Source organism: Megascapheus bottae, chromosome 20, assembly GCF_031878675.1.
Source record: "Megascapheus bottae isolate mThoBot1 chromosome 20, mThoBot2.hap1, whole genome shotgun sequence".
Lineage (NCBI taxonomy): Eukaryota > Metazoa > Chordata > Mammalia > Rodentia > Geomyidae > Megascapheus > Megascapheus bottae.
In genome coordinates this window covers 26,271,638-26,289,953 of record NC_143528.1, presented here as the reverse complement: position 1 = coordinate 26,289,953, position 18,316 = coordinate 26,271,638, and the positions used below count along the sequence as shown (strand labels likewise).

The following is an 18,316-nucleotide window of genomic DNA, read 5'->3' as shown; positions in this document are numbered from 1 at the left end:
TCTAGTTTTCGAAATTTTTATATCATACTCTTTGGGTTGATTGACTACCATTTATTTTCTTTCTGAAGATACGTTGTATGTTTTTTCTGCTATATTCTCCAGTTGCTTGCTATTTCTTTCCCAGTTTGATGTCCTTTCTATTAAATTTGTTCAGATGTTTTGAAACAGTTATTTTTCCAATAGAGCTGCATTGGATATAACCATCTTTGAATACCATCTATCAGCACAAAGGGATCCCAAAGATAACTGGGGTCATTTAACTGAAATAAGACATTCAAAACAATATATAAAACATTTTTGAAATTTATGTTTTTACTTCTGTGCTATCACTTTTATTAGAGTAATGTAGTAGTTGTACATGGAAATATTAACGATCATAAGAATAAATAAATATGCTGGTTCATGTATATTTTTGTGAATAATGTAACTAAGATACATATATGGGTCAACATGGACAAATCACATTTCCCTGTCGTAACATTATTATCTGTCATCATCTTTTTACATTAGGGAACTTATTTCATCTTAAATATTTTCTTTGGAAATGTTTATATATATATATATGTATTTAGAACAGTTCATGGTGTGCCCTTAATTTATGTTTACTATTTATAAACCTTTAATCAAATGCCATAGTTTTGTATGTAAAAGTCATCTGTCTCTGACTCAATAAAGGAGCAAGCTCAGTTCACTTTATTGAATGATTCCCCGAGCAAACTTGAATCTATTTTAACTCATACTCTGTTCTTTCACCACAACCCTGGTCTTCTCTTACCAGAAGCCCCATCGTGGCCTTTAGGCACTGCTGTCATGGAATGCAAATAGACTGACCTGAAGACAGACTACCAAATATCAGTGCTTCCTATAACCAGGTCAAGGAAAGGACACAGACAAGCAGTGACTTTTAGTGCCTTCCACTACTTTGCTCTCACTTCATAATAGCTACAGTCCAAACCCTAGAGCATTTGAGAGAATTACAGTACCATTATCTCTAGATGGGAATGCCTGTTAATTGTTAATTAATGCCTTTTTACCCTTATTGGGTACACAGAACATCCAAATCTCCTAGAATTAGTAATACTTTTGAGTGTCACTGTTGTGAGGAGAAGAATGAGGGACTCCATGCTGGACCTCTCCTAGAATATACTTGGGGAACAAGAGTACATAGTTCATGAATGCCAAGAAGAGTATGCTGTCTACAGATCTCGCTCTATTCACTTACATGGATTAGGATGATGATCTCTGAGAACTATGCCTTTGTACAAAGTGACTGTTCCTAATAGGGGAAGGGAAAGATGGACCACAGATCCCTAGTAACTCTTAGCAATTCTCCAGAAACTTTCACAGAATGATGCATGTAAGTGGCACTACTCATGAAATCAACCCTGAAAGGCTTCCTTTACCAGATGGATACCAGGAGACATGATTGGGATTCATGAGGTGTCAATTAACAGAAGAAATAGCAATGGAAATTCCAAGAGAATGTTGTTTTGGTTTGGTTTGGTTTGGTTTTTGTTTTTTTACTGTGAAACATAGGCTAGTGATTCCACCAAAGTCACTTTGCATTGGCGATCATGTTGGACCATGGGCAGTAAAGTTTTTATGTTGTTTTCTATCATGAAAATGGATGTAGTAACATGTCAGTTTTGAAGCTGACAAGTATAATTCATGAATTTCATGTATTTCTCATTGCACTTGAAATGCAAAATCAGTGAAACCCCTTTTCCAGATATGCCATTGTTAATATGGTTTAAAAAATTCTAAATGGAAAAAATCCATTCATGACTGTCTCATGAAGCTGCATATATTATTATCAAATGAAATTTCTGAAGTAAATTATTACCATGTCATTTATGATATCCAATCCACTCACATAATGGATTGGAGCACATGATGGGTGATGGATTAAGATGATTTAGAACAAGGCAACACACTAGTTCAGTCATACTTGGAAGATAAAAAAGTATATGTTATTATACATGCGAAGAAACATGCATGAAAAAGCAAGTGCAGGCATTTAGAAACAGTTTCATGAGGACTTTTGTACAATTTACTAAGTCAAGAATACATCATCAAAAAGAAATAGCAAAACAATAAGATTATTGAAGAACACTGACCCTTAATATGGTGTGCAAAGGATCCATACTGTAAGGAAAATTGTACCCTAAAATTAGAGGCTAAGTGTGCTACTGGGATTGGTTGCAAAGATTTCCATTTTTCTGCCAACAGGTAAAATGTGCAGCAAGCAGGATGGTGTGCATGTATTGTGTGTGTGTGTGTGTGTGTGTGTGTGTGTGTGTGTGTGTGTGTGATGCTCAGAGTAGCATAATGAAACTTAATAGGTGTCCAGAAAATTTGTGTATGGAAGGTCAGCTCTTTTGTCTGAGAATAGGATTTTTCTATGTAAAGAAATACAACTATGATGAGAAATGTAGGAAATAATTGGCAAAAGATCCCTGAGGAGGAGGAAGAGGAGGAAGAAGAAGAAGAAGACGAAGAGGAAGAGGAGGAGGAGGTGGAGGATACAGAATGTGCTCTAGGATTTGTTCTTGAAATGAGTATGTGTCCCTGCTCCAGTGTAGGAAGAATCTTCTATGCCGAACATGAACAGGAGTCTAGAATGATAAACATCACTACCATAGCAACTATGGCTCAGCCTTACCCACCCCTTTGAAAGAATGCAGTGGACATGGAATGGATAGTGGTTTTTATCTGACTCATCATAGATGTAGGTTAATCTCTTACTGTTAGCGTGGATTATTGCTTTTATTTTATCTTTTAGTTTGCTAATTTAGCTTTTGATTAAGCAGATAATCCCACCTAAAATAAAAGATTATATGAAATAAAATTTCATATAATTAAAAGGACCAAAACGTTGAAATTACACCATCTTCATCATCTCTTTCTCTTTTTTATGGAAAATTGTGTGGCTATACATTTTAAGTTTTATATGGGTGTATTTTGTTTCTTTTTCTTTTTTGGTGCTGGGGCTTGAACTCTGGGCCTGGGCGTTACCCCTGAGCTCTTCAGCTCAAGGTTAGGGCCCTACCACTTGAGCCACGGTGCCACTTTCGGTTTTCTAGTGGTTAACTCGAGAAAAGAGCCTCAGGGACATTTACACCAGACTGGCATTGAACTGCAATCCTCAGATCACAGCCTCCTGAGTAGCTGGAATTACAGACTTGAGTCACTGGCTCTCGCTGGGTATTTTGACTCTTAAAGATTTAGAAATTTGACTGCATATTCAGATTATGGGGGGAGGCTTTGTCTCCACGGGGGACTCCGCGGTCTCCTACCAGAGATTTACAATAGAACAAAACCTCTATACATAAGGCCATATAGTATGACGCTAAATGAAAGGACCTCCAGGATATAGAACAAAAGCATGTAATGAGTGATTCTTATTCTTAATGTACTATGTTCTCTCTCATCTCTTTTGCTGTCCCTTGGCTATCTCATATTGTTACAGTACTTCACCTTGTTATCTGATAGATTGTGTATGTTTGATGGTTATTTGAAGTTGAATAGGGAAGGAGGGAAACAAGATGAGGGGCGGGGGTGGGGAGAGGGAAATGGGAATGAAGACAGGAGAAAAGGTATCAATGTATATGAGGTAATGCACCTTCTATTTGGTGAATATAGTGTAACCCTTCTATTAATTACAATAAAATATGTGAAAAATATATTTGACTGTACAGTCTTCTTGTTTGTATCTTTTTGAGTTTTTATAATTTATACCCTTTGTGTTTTGGTTCAGCATTCCTTACTCAATCTTCCCTATGTTCTTTTTCTCTAATTACAATGTTCCCATACAACATATGTATGTGAATGTGTGTATGTGTGTGTGTGCATGTGTGTGTGTTTCACATTACATACTTTATTTTCTGAGCTTCTTGGTCAGAAGCTTTACCTTTTTGCACAGAAATGCAAGAAAAATGGTAAGTAAAAGAAATAAACAGGGCAAGTCAAAATAAACAGGGAACAGAACAATGAAAAACCTAGAGGATGGTCAATAAAATGTACAAACCCTACTGGTAAACATGATGAATGTAAAGATTGAAAGCCTCCATAAAGCTATACGTGAGTGTGATGAGCAAAGATTAATAGCGGTATCCAAGGAATACAGAAACAGAATGAATGCTGAATGTATTCCAGTAGAAGGAAATGGAGTCTAAAGAAAGTATAGCCACTCAGGTAAAGGATTTGAGAGGGAAGAGTTAAAGACAAATCAGAGAGGTAAAGAAGTCCGTACAAGATCTATAACAATAGATCTCTCTCAATAGAGAGATGAAATTACCAACTAGAAGGAAAGAGATTAAAAAACAAAATAGTCTTGATAGCAGTTAGATGATGTAGAAGTTAGAACCTTTGGAATTGAACATAGTCTAAACTTTGCAGAGAAAGAACAGAAAATTATTCAAAACAATTCCAAGAGCTCCTTCAGAAGCTCTAAGATACTATCAGAAAGCCTAATTTAAGGCTAATCAGTATTGAGGAGGGCCTAGAGAAGGAAGCTAATGGAATAGAAAATATATTTAAGAGAATCAAGGCAGATAACTTCTTAAATATCCAAAAGGATAGGACCATCCAGATACAAAAAGCTATTAGAGTCCCAAACACTCCAGACCTGAAGAAGACATCCCACCACCACATTGAATCTGTACAAGAGCAATGGTTACCAAGGAAAGGATCTTTAAAGCCACCATGCAGAAGAGACCAATCATCTATAAAAGAAAACCAGTCAGAATAACTACAGATTTTTCAGCAAAGTCCATGAAAGCAAGGAGAACCTGGAATGAGGTAGGTCACAACCTAAAGAGAAATAATTACCAGTGAATAATAATGTACCCAGCGAAGCTCCCAATCATAGCTGAGGGGCAAATAAAAACCTTCCATAGCATGGAAAAATTGCATATATATAATTTATATATGCAATATATGTGCAATTTGTATATATAATATATGAAAATATATAATACATATGTATACTAAACCTTAATTCTTTTTTTTTTAAATTTGTGGGTCATGGGACTTGAACTCGGCCTGGGTGCTGTCCCTGAGCTCTTCAGCTCAAGGCTACTGCCCTACACCTGGGCCTACCCTTGAGCCAAGCCCCACTTCCTATTTTCTAGAGGTTAATTGGAGACAATAGTCTCAGGTCCTTTTGCACACAAGCTGGCTTTGAACCTTGATCCTTGGATCTCAGCCTCCTGAGTAGCTAGGATTACAGGCATGAGTCACCCTGCCCAGCTCCAAACATTAATTCTAAAAGATGTTCTATACATTGAAAACCAACAAGATCATAATATTAGCAGAGAAATAGCTCTGAAACAGAGAACCAGGTTATTATAGCAAGAATTGACAAGGCACTGCCCATAAATAAATAGATTAAATGGAGGAATTAACAAACATCTCTCAATATTAAAATACTTTTCTCCAATTAAATGACATAGACTGATTAGCTGTATCAAAAAAGGTGTGTTTTCAAGAGACACAACTTGTCCACAAAAGCAAACACATTCTGAAAGTGAAAGGCTGGAATAAAATCTATCAAGCAAACAGCCCCCCATAAACAGGCTGGAGCTGTGGTCCTAATATCAGATAAAATACCTTCAAATTAAAATTAGAAGAGACTAAAAAGGTTATCACATACTAATAAAGGATCTCTTCTACAGAAAGATATAACCATCCTAAATATGTATACACCAAATGCCAGAGCACCCAACTTCATCAAACAAACACTACTTACACTAAAATCACACATGCATCCAAACACATTGATCATTTATGACTTTAACACACCACTGTCCTCTCAGGATACATCAATATGGCAAAAATTCAACAGAAAAACCTCAGAACTAAACAATTGCATAGATCAACTAGACTTTACAGCCATCTATAGACTACTCCACCAAGAAACATAAGAATATACATTATTCTCAGCACCACATGAGACTTTTTCCAAAACAGATCACATTTTAGAACACAAAGCAAATCTGTGCAAATTAAAAAATATGGGCATTATTCTCTGCATTCTCTTAGACCACAATGGAATAAAATAAGAACTCAGATGAGCATCATAAACAACCATAGAAAATTCTGTATGTCATGGAGACTGAACAACACATTCTTCAATTAGCAGTGGATCTCGAAGAAATCAGAATGGAAATCCAAGCATTTATGGTATTTAACAAAACAGGCACACAAAATATCAGCTCCTCTGGTACACACCAAAGGCAGAACTCAAAGGAATAGTTACAGGTCTGAGTGCCAACATCAACAAATGGGAGAAATCTCAAACCAGCAATTTAATGAAGTACCTTAAACTCCTGGAAAAAGAGCAATCTAGTAGATGGAAATAAATAATTAAAATTAAATTAGAATTAAAGGAATTAGAGTCTAAGAAAACATAGAATCAATAGAACAAAGACTTAGTTCTTTGAAAAAAATAACAAAATTGACAGTACCATAGAAAATCTTACCAAAGAAAATAGACAAATAAACAAAATAGAGACAAAAATGGACAGAAAACAACCAAGATGCAGAACATTTTAAGGGAATACGTTCCAAACCTTTACACAAACAAACTTGAGAATCTGGAAGAAATGGTAGAATTTCTATCAGATATTTATATGCCCAAGCATATAAACCAACTAAGCAGATCCACTTAAAGTAATGAAATAGAAATGTCAATAAGAGACCTCCCATCAAAGAAAAGCCCAGGACCAGATAGATTCACACTGAATTACATAAGGCCTTCAAAGCAGACCTCATTCAAATACTGTTGAAACTCTTCAGTGAAATTGAAAATAAAAGTTCTCTACAAAATTCATTCAATACAAGAAAGAAAATGACTTTATATGTTCACTACCAGAAAATATTAGGAGATAGGAGCTTTTACTGAAGTAATCTGTTGGACTGTTCAAGCTTTACTTTAAGTGATGCTAGTTATTGCTTTGTTACTGAAGGAAATGCAGAGAGAGAGAGAAAGAGAGAAAAAGAAAGAAACAGAACGGGAAAGATAGAGGAAGAGGAAGAGAGAAAAAGAGAGAGAAAGAGACAGAGAGGGGAAGAAAGAAAGATTTAAAAATTGTTTCTTCAAAGCACTAAAATTTAATTCAAATTTCATTACGATAAGCATTATTGCATCCATTATGTTTCCTAAGTAAAATGCATTCCAAAATTATATGCCTCTATTTGATAAACATACAAAATCACTATTAGTAAAATTTAACTTTCTTTCTGAGTAAATCCGGTAGTTCTAACTTCTAATACAAAAAATAAATTGATTATGCTGAATTAGACTCAACTTGCATGTATTTAATTATCTAACACATTAATCTCCTTAGTCTCACTTTATAATTCCCAAAGGCCACTATTTTCTTTAAATATTATGTGTGTTTTGTTGTAGAGAAATAAACTTTTTTTCCAAAATCATATTGCAGTTATGATCAAAGAATAGAAGAGCCAGAAATAAAACCACATTCCTATAGTTAACTTGCATTTGACAAAGGAGTCAAAGATAAACAGTGGAACAAACACAGTCTATTCAACTATTAGTGCTGGCAAAACTGGGCAGCCACATGCAGAAAACTATAATTGACCCTAGCCTTTCACCATGCACAAGCATTAATTCAAAATGGATCAAAGCCCTCAATGTCAGTCCGGAAACCTTGAAACTGCTACATGATAGAGTTGGAAAGACATTGGAACTCATAGGCACAGGCATAAACTTCCTGAACAAAATCCCAGGGTCAGAACAGATTGGAGAGACTCAATAAATGGGACTACTTAAAAATAAAAAGTTTCTGCACAGATAAAAGCATAGCTACTAAAATAGAAAGACAGCCAACCAACTGGGAAAAGATATTTACCAATAACGCATCAATTAAATGCTTAATATCCAGTATCTACAGGGAACTCAAGAAAGTAATTCCCCCAAACCCAACAAACCAATCACTAAATGGAAAGGGAACTAAAGAGAGACGTATCAAAAGAAGAGGTTAAAATGGCAGAAAAGCATATGAGAAAATGCTCATCATCTATGATCATAAAGGAAATGCAAATTAAAACAACCCTAAGATACTACCTTACCCCAATAAGAATGGCCAAGATTTTGAACTCAGACAATGACAGATGCTGGCTGGGTTGTGGAGAAAAAGGAACCCCACTGCACTACTGGTGGGATTATAAACAAGTTCATCCACTCTGGAAAGCAGTGTGGAGGTTTCTTAACTGAAAATAGACCTTCCCTGCAATCCTGCCATACCACTCCTGGGCATCTATCCTGAACATCATAACCCAGGACATGATAAGGACACCTGTTCAGCTATGTTCATCTCTGCACTATTCACAATAGCCAAGGAATGGAAACAATCTAGATGCCCTATTGCAGATGAATAGATACAAAAATGTGATATATATGTATATATACACACATATATACATATATGTATATGATATATGTATATATATACACACACCCACACACAATGGAATTCTACATAGCCAACAGACAAGATAAAATAATGGCATTCGCAGGGAAGTGGATGAATCTAGAGTGAATCATGTTGAGACAAGTCAAGATGAAAGGAACAAAAGGTGCATGGTATCCTTAATATGTGGCTATTAGACCCAAACAGTACAAGAGTGAGGACTCAATATTTGCATACCCAATGCCACGGACATGGTATTGGAAATATAAACACAACTACATAGACATAAAAATTTATTTCTCTGTAGACATAAAGTCTTATTACACAGATTTATATGTACCTATGACATACAAACCCTCAGCCTAATTTTAATTATGTTCTAAAAGCTAAGTGCCAGTGATTGTATATAGAGATTCCCTTCTTGAATACTTGTTTGTTAAATATGTCATTTAAAAAATGATGTAAAATCAATATTAATAAATTATTTACTGTTAAAAATAAAGATTCACACAGTAGTTACTGTCTGTCTGTACCTTTCCTTTCTATCAATTTATATTCTTATTCAGCCATATTTCAAAAACGTTAATGAAAAATTATAGAATATAGTCAACTTATAAACTTCAAATGGCTACTGTGCGTGTTGTGGTGATTTGCGGACCACCCTAATCCTTTCTTCTTGTGACTTCAGTCACCTCTTTGTCCATGTGCTATGTCAACTATGGCAGATGGCAGGAGGAGGAAGGAGAGAGAACGAGACAGAGAAATTGCACAATGTACTCTTACAATTCTACTCTCAATTACTTTTCTGATACCTTACTTGTAAATTAAAAGTCCTAGGCATACACTCCTAGGAAAAGTATAGTGCATGTACAGGGGTGGGGGGAGTCAATGGTATCAGCATTTTCAGGCATACGTAGGAGGTCTTGGTAGATTTTTTTCCCCTGGATAAGTGAAACCACTGTATTGTAAATGTTTGGTTGGCAGCATTACTCTTCTTAATGTTGAAGAGACAAAAAAAGAAAAGGAAAAAAGCTGCCCCCCATTTGAGGCAGCAACCATCTTGTTGTTTATACCCAAAAGAGCCCATAAATTGAAGAAACAATTTTGGTGTCCATAAGTTCCAGGAACTGACCTGTTTGTGTTAAAATTAGAATTCGCGTAAAATCCAAGGATAGCATTTGTTTTCCAAGCCACAAAATTACCCTCACACAACTGAATAGGACTCAACCGGCGTGGGAACTTCCTGTCAGCTCCCATCCCCCTGGAATGTCCCTGACTCCACCTTATCTCACTCAAACACCTATTGCTGTAAATCTGTGGTTTTTGCCTGTGTAAACCCTGATTAACAACTCTGCCCGGCTTCACTGCGATGGGTGTGCGCGGACGAGTTCCCTGCCTGGCTTGTATCCCGCAATAAACCTTGCTGTTGCGTTTCCTATGCCTCGATCTCAGTGGTCTTCTTTGGGGGACTCCTCCTCTGGCACAACAATGTAAATATTTATTATCTTGTTGCTGTGCTGAGAATTGATAAGTATTGGAAAATATTAAACAACCATCCAGAGCTCAGCACAGGTGGCTCATGCCACCTGTAATCCTAACTACTCAGGAGACTGATATCTGAGGTTGGAGATCCAAAGAGAGCCCCAGCCTGAAAGCCCATGAGACTCTTATCTCCAATAAACGACCAGAAAACCAGAGGTGGCACTGTGGCTTATGTAGTAAAGCACTAGTCTTGACCTGAAGAGCTCATGGATAGCGATGAGGCCCAGAGTTCAAGCCCCATGAACAACAACAACAACAAAAAATGATTTTCTTAGTGTTCTCAAAACTACTTTTTAAAAATAAGACATTTTCCGAGTATTTTGTCAATTGATTGAATGAATGTCTAATGGAATTATAGAAAATCTTTATATTACAATTTATGGTAATACGCAAGTGAAATCTGAATACAATGCAAGGTTTGTATGTTTTAGGCGTGTATGTTTTATTTATAACTATACTAAAACTATTATTTTAAGATTATCACCACTTCCAGTTTGCTATAAGAAATTTGATCCAATATAAACAGTACAGAGCACTTTTTTTCAGCTATTGCTCTCACCTTGATATTTTGTAGGGAACCAAGAAATCATTTTCCTTCCCGAATTTCATTATTCTTTTTGTTTTTCCTGCATTTGTGAAGCACTAAAGGAAACATAAGACAATAGTTATCAGAAAGAAATTGAGAAAAGCCAGTTGTAAATTGAAATATTCCCCACCGCCAAGTCTCCACTACTTTCTCCCTTCCCCCTCCTGCAATCCCTTCACATTCCTGTACTGAATACCCCTGCAGTGTGTTTCTGGTACATGTTGATATGACAGATCTCCTGAACCAGATGAGCCTCTATGGAGAAGGGAGATGGAATTCACTGCATTTGGAAAGAAGGCACGAGAGAGAAAGAGAGAGAGAGAGAGAGAGAGAGAGAGAGAGAGAGAGAGAGAGAGAGGAACAAAACAAAACTGCAGAAACTATTAATAAGTACACAAAGTACACAAGTGTATTTATTACATTTTGCAAGCACTTTGTTCTACATTTCAAAAACGCCACCATCAAGCTGTTGGCACATTTATGTACAAAACAGATTACTTGTAATGCCTGCTACAAAGCACTCTATGAAAATACAAACTCTAATACCAGAAATAAAAGCCAGAAGGGTCAACATCATTACATAAATTTCAAAGACAATTTTAAAAATCATCACAAACTGTAAAGACACAACTGAAACGCTATAATATAGGATATAAAGAAGCCCATTAATACTTTTGCTGAATATATTTAATACTGCATATATATCAGGAAACAACAAAATCTGCTGAACCATTAAGGTAAACTACGTGTAAAAAAAAAAAAGCAAAGGGAATCCCCAAATTAATACTACAGAATGAATAATCATGCCACAGATAATCCCAGTAATACCCCCTACCTACTACAAGAACTTGTAAAATTACTGATGATGCATGACTAGTAGTTGTACAAAGATTGTTTCACTCAATAAATTTTATTAGAAATGTACTTACACCAAGGAAAGATTTCACAATGGTCGAATCAGTGCACAATACTACCTAGTTTTATATACTGACAAAATGTCTTGTCAGGCTACATCATTTTAAAAGACACTTTTACAGCATTCTTGTAGCATTAGAAATCATCAAAACAAGAGAGCCAAGGTTAAAACAAATACCAAATTTGGTCCAATAATACTGATTGTTTTGTCTTTAAAATTCCTCTGATACAGGTACTTCTTATAAATGAAGATGAATGAACATTCTGTTAAAATGACTTATTTGAAAGAAAAACACAAACGTATCACTACACTGCTAAACAATACATTCTACAGTGGCCTCTGACCACACTTGAGAAAACACTACAGGTAAACCAACGTAGATTAGAAGCTGCAAGCAAAGCTATTATTATATTAATGGAAGCCTTTGCAAATATATCATACACATTTTTTGAAATAGTTTACAGAGATGCAATACATTAAAATTTTAAAGTAGGTAAAACAAGTTTGGAGGGGTTAGTGTGCTTATTTTCAATATACCACCTTCATAAAGGTAATTTTCCACATTCGCATATTAAAAGATCCAATCCAGCCATGGCATAAGTCACATAAAGATCATTCTCCCATAGTCCACAGTAGTTATTTCCATTAAAGTTGTCTCTACGCAAAACTTGAAAAGGTAAGCCTGGTGTCACAATCTTAAAAAGGCAGCTAGCCATGCATTAGCATTAACTGTTTCTACATGCTCACAATGAAAATCTGAGTAATTGAAGAGAAATATCTTCAAGTACATCAAGAAAGAAAAATACAATGTTAACAAAGATAAGAAGCACTTTTTTTAAAACCTATCCTTATAAATTTAGAAATTGCACCTTAGGTTGATGAAAACATTAGTCAGGGCTTTTGGTAATTCAGCCTCTGACCTCCGGACAAAATTTCTGTCTTTCAAGAAGAGTCACCATGATGTCATCTCTGTCTTTGTTCATGTAATGTACAATGGTCCCTTTACAGGTTACCTGCAGTTAAACTAGATATTGAAATCAAAACTAAAAAGTATAAAATGCTATTTTGTTTTCAAAACATAAGAAAAAACGTAAAATAAAAAGTGTTATGTATAAGCCATAGTATGTGGTTTAAAAAATTAAATCTTTGACTTTGACAAGGTTAATATCTTTGACCTTACAGAACTTAATTCAACTGAGAATTTTTCAAAAACAATTTAAAAAAAAAGACTGGATAGGAGCTTGTAGAAGAGATCTAATCATACCAATTTAGCCAATTCAGGAAGTAAGTGCTAACCAACAAAGAATTTATAGGTGATTTCATAAGCCACCCCTCATATCATTGGTGAATAGCACTTCAATTTTGTATTTCAAAGGTTGGATGGTTGGATGGTCCTTAGTTAAACCCCAATGCATTCAAATGGTAAAGTACAGGAGAATTTCTTTATGTGTATGCATTGAGTCGCTCTTTGGAGCGAGTAGAATGAATGTCATGCAGCTCTTGTTCTTCCTTCGACTTGATGTCTTCATACTTCTGCATCCGGCAGGCATCTTTCACATAAGCCCAGTTGGCAGATAGAACCATAAGGTAGTGAACCTAAGCAGAGACAAAAACATAATTTATCCTGGAAGTCTGTTCTCTGTCTTCAGTATACTTTGCTCTCTGGAAAGGAATGTTCAAATTATGATGTCTACAAGCTATTTTTGTAATGTAGATCATGTAGATTCATTTAGTTAACAAAACCAGAAGTGTCATGTTCTAAAAAGAAGCTCTGCTTTCTCTTGAGTAGTAAAGTCACTCAAGAAATGAAGATCCTGGTCTGAATGGAATTGATTCAGCTGAAACTCTAATTGCTTTTCTCTCTTTCCTCCCTTCTTTCTCAGGTAAAATAAAGTGTTCTGCACATGATAGAATTTGATGGATAAATACAGAAGAGAAAATAAGTTGTCAGTTTTGTACTTTCTTTCTGAGTTTGAAAGGATGGGCAAAAGATCTTGATTCCAAAAGCTCAGAGTATTTGTGCATTAATGGCAGCTGGCCTTCTATGGAATCAACTAGATTCCATAATAACGAATGATTTACTCTAAAGTTCTATCCCAGTAAAAGACTACTTGGGCTGAAGAGGAACTGTAGGATTTTGTGGTACTGTTTCATGAAAACTATGAGAGATATGACTTAAAACTACTGATTTTAATGAAAATAAGTCTTTTCTCCATAAGGGACTCAATATAGATGTTATGTTCGAAAAGTAAAACTAAAACAGTTGAAGGAATCATGTTACTCAAACCAGAAATCATTTCATATCAACAATAATCCAGAGTTTTAAAATCCTAATGCATCCTAAAGGTTACCTACATTTCTTAGTCATAATACTGAATGATTTAATTATTGTTATTTTTAAAATCAAATCATACTCCTACCATAACTCCTATCATAATGATAATACATATTTAGGTTACCTTATTTTCCATTTTTTAATTTGCCAGTTATCCTTGGCCTTTTTTTGCATTAATGTAGATGTTCATCTTCTTAAGCAACTACTTGGTTATTTAATTGTAAAGCTAAGCATAAAGCTATGCGGACTTACCATAGCAATTACCGCTGCCCCAGCTCCAGCAAGAGCCACGATAAACAAATGGAAGGTCATGTTCAGCTGGAAGAAAACCACAAAGAACTGAAGCATGTCACAGAGACACATAGAAGAGAGATTGGGGACTACAGCTCTTGCAAAGAATCTGTACATTTCAAACAAAAATAAAATCTTGAAAAATTGTATATGAATCAAAATATCATCTCATGCTTTCCACAACCATTAGTTAATGATATATTTATTTGAAGTTTTACTTCAAGAATCCACCTGGATTATATTTTAACCTTATATTGAGTCACTAATGTTTTAGAAGCTTTATCCCCTTTTTCCAAATCAAAGCACAAAAATATAATTCATGCACATTGATTTTTTAAATTTTTTTTGTCAGTCTGGGGCTTATATTCAGAGCCTGGGCACTGTCCTTGGGCTTTCTTAAGGTTAGCACTCTACCAGTTGAGCCACAGCGCCACTTCTGGCTTTTTCTGTGTAAATGGTATCAAGCAATCAAACCCAAGGCTTGGTGCATAGTAGCCAAGCACTCTACCGCTGGTTCATTCTCCCAGCCCAGCAGATTAATTTTAAATAAGCCTTAGAGACAGAATTAAGTTAGTAAAGGCCAGCTGAGCACTGATAGGTCACTGCTCCTGAGATCTAGAGGGTAACTCTCTATTTCAATTGTTGCAACGGCCCCATTTCAATATAATTTCCTTATAAAGAAGAGATTGTCATTGATAATTATGGATTTCAGTAATAATGATATAAAGACTATCATTTCAACCTTTATAAAGATGAGTTCTAGAAATGTGTATAATATATACATGATCTTGTTCATATTTATTCTCTATTCCCCTGCATATCACCATTGCAAATAAATTGTCCCTGATGAGAAAATGAGGTTTAATTAAATAACAAAGTGACCGCTGAAGTTCTGACAGCAATAAAGACTGTGAAAATACTTACCTCGGTCGACTCACACATCCTCAGGAAATTCTCAGAGACGGTGCAGATTTTCTTTTCTTCTCCAATTGTCACAATCCCTGAAACATGTGGATGCTACAGTGAGCAACCTTACCATGCTCAAGAGCCCAGAAAGAATGACTCTGGGCTGTTTCAATTCCAGCATGTTTCATTTTAAGATAGGTTACAGTGGAAACATTTCCCCCTTTAGTTTCATTGTGACTAGTTGTACAAAGAATTATGAATTCTGGATGCAATATCTGTAACTCTGTAATTCAACACATTTTCAGTCTGAATTCAATTGAACCTAGCTAGCCTCCTAAACATTCGGACACATTTGTACTGAGCTCAGTGCTTCTGTCTTTAATGTGATGGAGGCATACTAATTGCCTTAGTAACCATGACCCAGGCTGTGCTCAAATCAGGATTGGAATTTGTTCACCCCTACAGTCCTTCTGTTAGTCTACAAAGGCACATTGTGTCAACTATTACTTTACCTTCTGCTAACACCAGAACATTACTATTAACAACAGAATGTAATGAAAGTTTTCATATTACTGCTATTGACTCCTGGTGTATTGCTTCATGGACCAGCTATATCAAATCATGTATAAGTGCTAAACACATATACACCAAAAAGGAGAGAAAAAGAAATGCGGTTTTAAAAATCACAATCTTTTTCAAACACAATGCTCTTTATTTGATTGTGTGTGTGTGTGTACTTTCTTTCTTTCTTTATTATTATTATTATTATTATTATTATTATTTGTGTGTGTGTGTGTGTGTGTGTGTGTGTGTGTGTGTGTGTGTGTGTGTGTGTGTGAGTTATGGGGCTTGAACTTGGCCTGGGCACTGTCCTTGAGCACTTCAGCTCAAGGCTACAACCCTACCTTTGAGCCAAGCCCCACTTCCAGTTTTCTAGGAGTTACTTGGAGATAAAGATTCTCAGGTCCTTTTGTGCTAGGGCTAGCTTTGAACCTTGATCCTCAGGTCTCAGCCTCCTGAGTAGCTAGGATTGCAGTCGTGATCCACCATGCCAGTCCTGGCTTGAACTGAGGGCCTAAGCACTGTTCCTGGGCTTTCTCAAGGCTAGATCTCTACTACTTGTGCCACAGCACCACTGCCAGCTTTTTCTATGTATGTGGTACCAAGGAATCAAACCTAGGTCTTCGTGCATGCTAGGCAAACACGCTCCCATTAGGCCAAACTAGTGTATATGTATACATTCTCATCTAGCTTTAAGTTACGTCGTAAGTTCTTTTCTTACAGAGTGGATACTGTTCATTACAGCTTCAAAAGTTAATGGATCTATTTTCAGTTTAAAATAAAACTGCTTTGTAACAGTACTTAATAATAAAAATGAATAACTAAAAATTGCCATTTAATAAATGGAGAGAACCATCCACGCCATTTTCTTTTATGCCAAGATGAATCTAACAGGAGAAAAAGGAATCCTAGCCCAGGAAATCTGTCGAGCAAAGTCAAACTTCATGGTCAAGGCCATCTTTCTCCATTTTGATCTATCACACACTTCATTTATGTGAAATGTATAATATATAGATCGATATATTGATATATCAAATATATATTGCAATGTCTAGAGAGAAATACAAGCAGGCGATACAGCTTTACTCTTGGTAATAATATTTAAATGTTGTAGAATATGTAGAATCAGTGAAGCAATAAGATAACTACGGATTAAGCAATCCAAGTTAAGAGGTCATTCAGAAGATGAGGAATCAGACACAGAGAGGGTACGCAATAAGAATAGAAAGAAACAAAAGGCTTCAGATCTCAGAAACAAAATGAAGAAAGAATGAAGAAAAGGGAATGAGTAACTGTCTTCAGTCCTGCTGTTGATTAAGAAAAAGGACATTAGGAGGGGAGTCACTGGTGATGAAACTCTATGTTGAAAATGAAGTGAAGGAAAACTCAATCACTCAATGCTTCATAAGCATTCCTTCCTTCTTTCCTCCCTTCCCTCCTTCCCTTCCTCCCTCCCTTACTTCCTCCTTTCCTTCTTCCCTTCCTTCCTTTCTTTCTCTCTTGCCAGTACTGGGGCTTGAGCTCAGAGCCTGAGCACTGTCCTTGAGCTTTCCTCAATGGTAGTGCTCTTCCACTGGAGCCACAACACTACTTTGGACTTTTCTATGAATGCATGTCCAAGGAATCAAACCCAGGTCGTTGTGCATGCTAGGCAAGCACTCTACCACTAGGCCAAACTCATGGCCCCTGAGCAGCCCTTTCTAGGAGTTTTGCTACAAATGTGAATTGGTAAATGGGAAAATGGGAAAAGAATACATAATACATACTTTGACCCAACTCCTACTCAGGACTCTTGATACATACATAACATAGTATGTTCTTTCGAATGGAGAAGACTGGTCAATAAGGCCATTTATTTCAAACCTCAGATTTGTATCTATTATACCCTGCAGGGACAAGTAGCTTTCCCAGGGCAGGGCTATTTTCTCCAGAGAAATTGTGATTCTTCATGCCCTTGAACTAAGTAGCCCTTCCTCATTCTCACTCTTCTTTGGTCCACTCCTTCCCTTTCATTCCTTAATTTCATGATATGTACAAGGAATTCTTGACTACATTCTCTCCCTTGCTCCCTTTTTTAAGTTATGAAATATCATTGAATTTGTTTTGCTTTAAGTTGATGTTATATTTAAATAAAATCTTGAAACTTGGAATGGACAAATTAATTTTTCTCTGGGATTATTTGGACATCTGTAGTGGTTAGATATGAGTGTGGTGGGCAGAAATTAGTCTTCCAAAGATGCTCACATCCTTATCTCTAGCAATATAAAGAGGATTTATTATTAGAATGTAAGAGAGGGGCAAAATTGCTGATTTAAAAGGTAAATGACCATAGAAACAATGGGAATCTACTTTGCCTTTAGAAGATGTATGTGTTTCTAATTGCCTGTAGCAGATAACCACAACTTCAGCCACTAGAAACAACACAAATGAATTCTCTTACATTTCTAGAAGATAAATGATTACTCAAAGGCTCTAGGGCTATCCCCCTTCTAGAGACTCCTTTTTTCAGAATACTTATACATTTATTTATAATGAAATATGGCATAATGAGTTACAACATATAGGAAACCAGAGGATAAGTTCATACAAAGCCAGCCTGCAAAGTATTCAAATGTACAAAACTAACAGTTCTGCATTTCAAACTACTTCTGGTTCAACAGACTAACTTCTTCACTTTCACAGATCAATATTTGATACAGGAGGTTTTTTTTTTGGCAAAACCTGTAAGGCCAAGAGAAAAGGAC

At 36.0% G+C, this 18,316-nt stretch overlaps 1 protein-coding gene across 2 annotated transcripts in view; it reads right to left on the bottom strand.

The window, feature by feature from the left end:
• Positions 1–10,946: 10,946 nt before the first annotated feature.
• Positions 10,947–18,316, bottom strand: part of Gpm6a (glycoprotein M6A) — a 217,958-nt gene continuing 210,588 nt past the window's right edge. For both annotated transcript variants that reach the window (XM_090354175.1, XM_090354174.1), the window contains 3 exons: positions 15,030–15,106; positions 14,067–14,132; positions 10,947–13,075 (listed from right to left, as the gene is read on the bottom strand). In XM_090354175.1, coding sequence (XP_090210301.1) covers positions 12,923–13,075; positions 14,067–14,132; positions 15,030–15,106 — 296 coding nt within the window. In that variant the 3' untranslated portion in view covers positions 10,947–12,922. The remainder of the gene's footprint in view (positions 13,076–14,066; positions 14,133–15,029; positions 15,107–18,316) is intronic.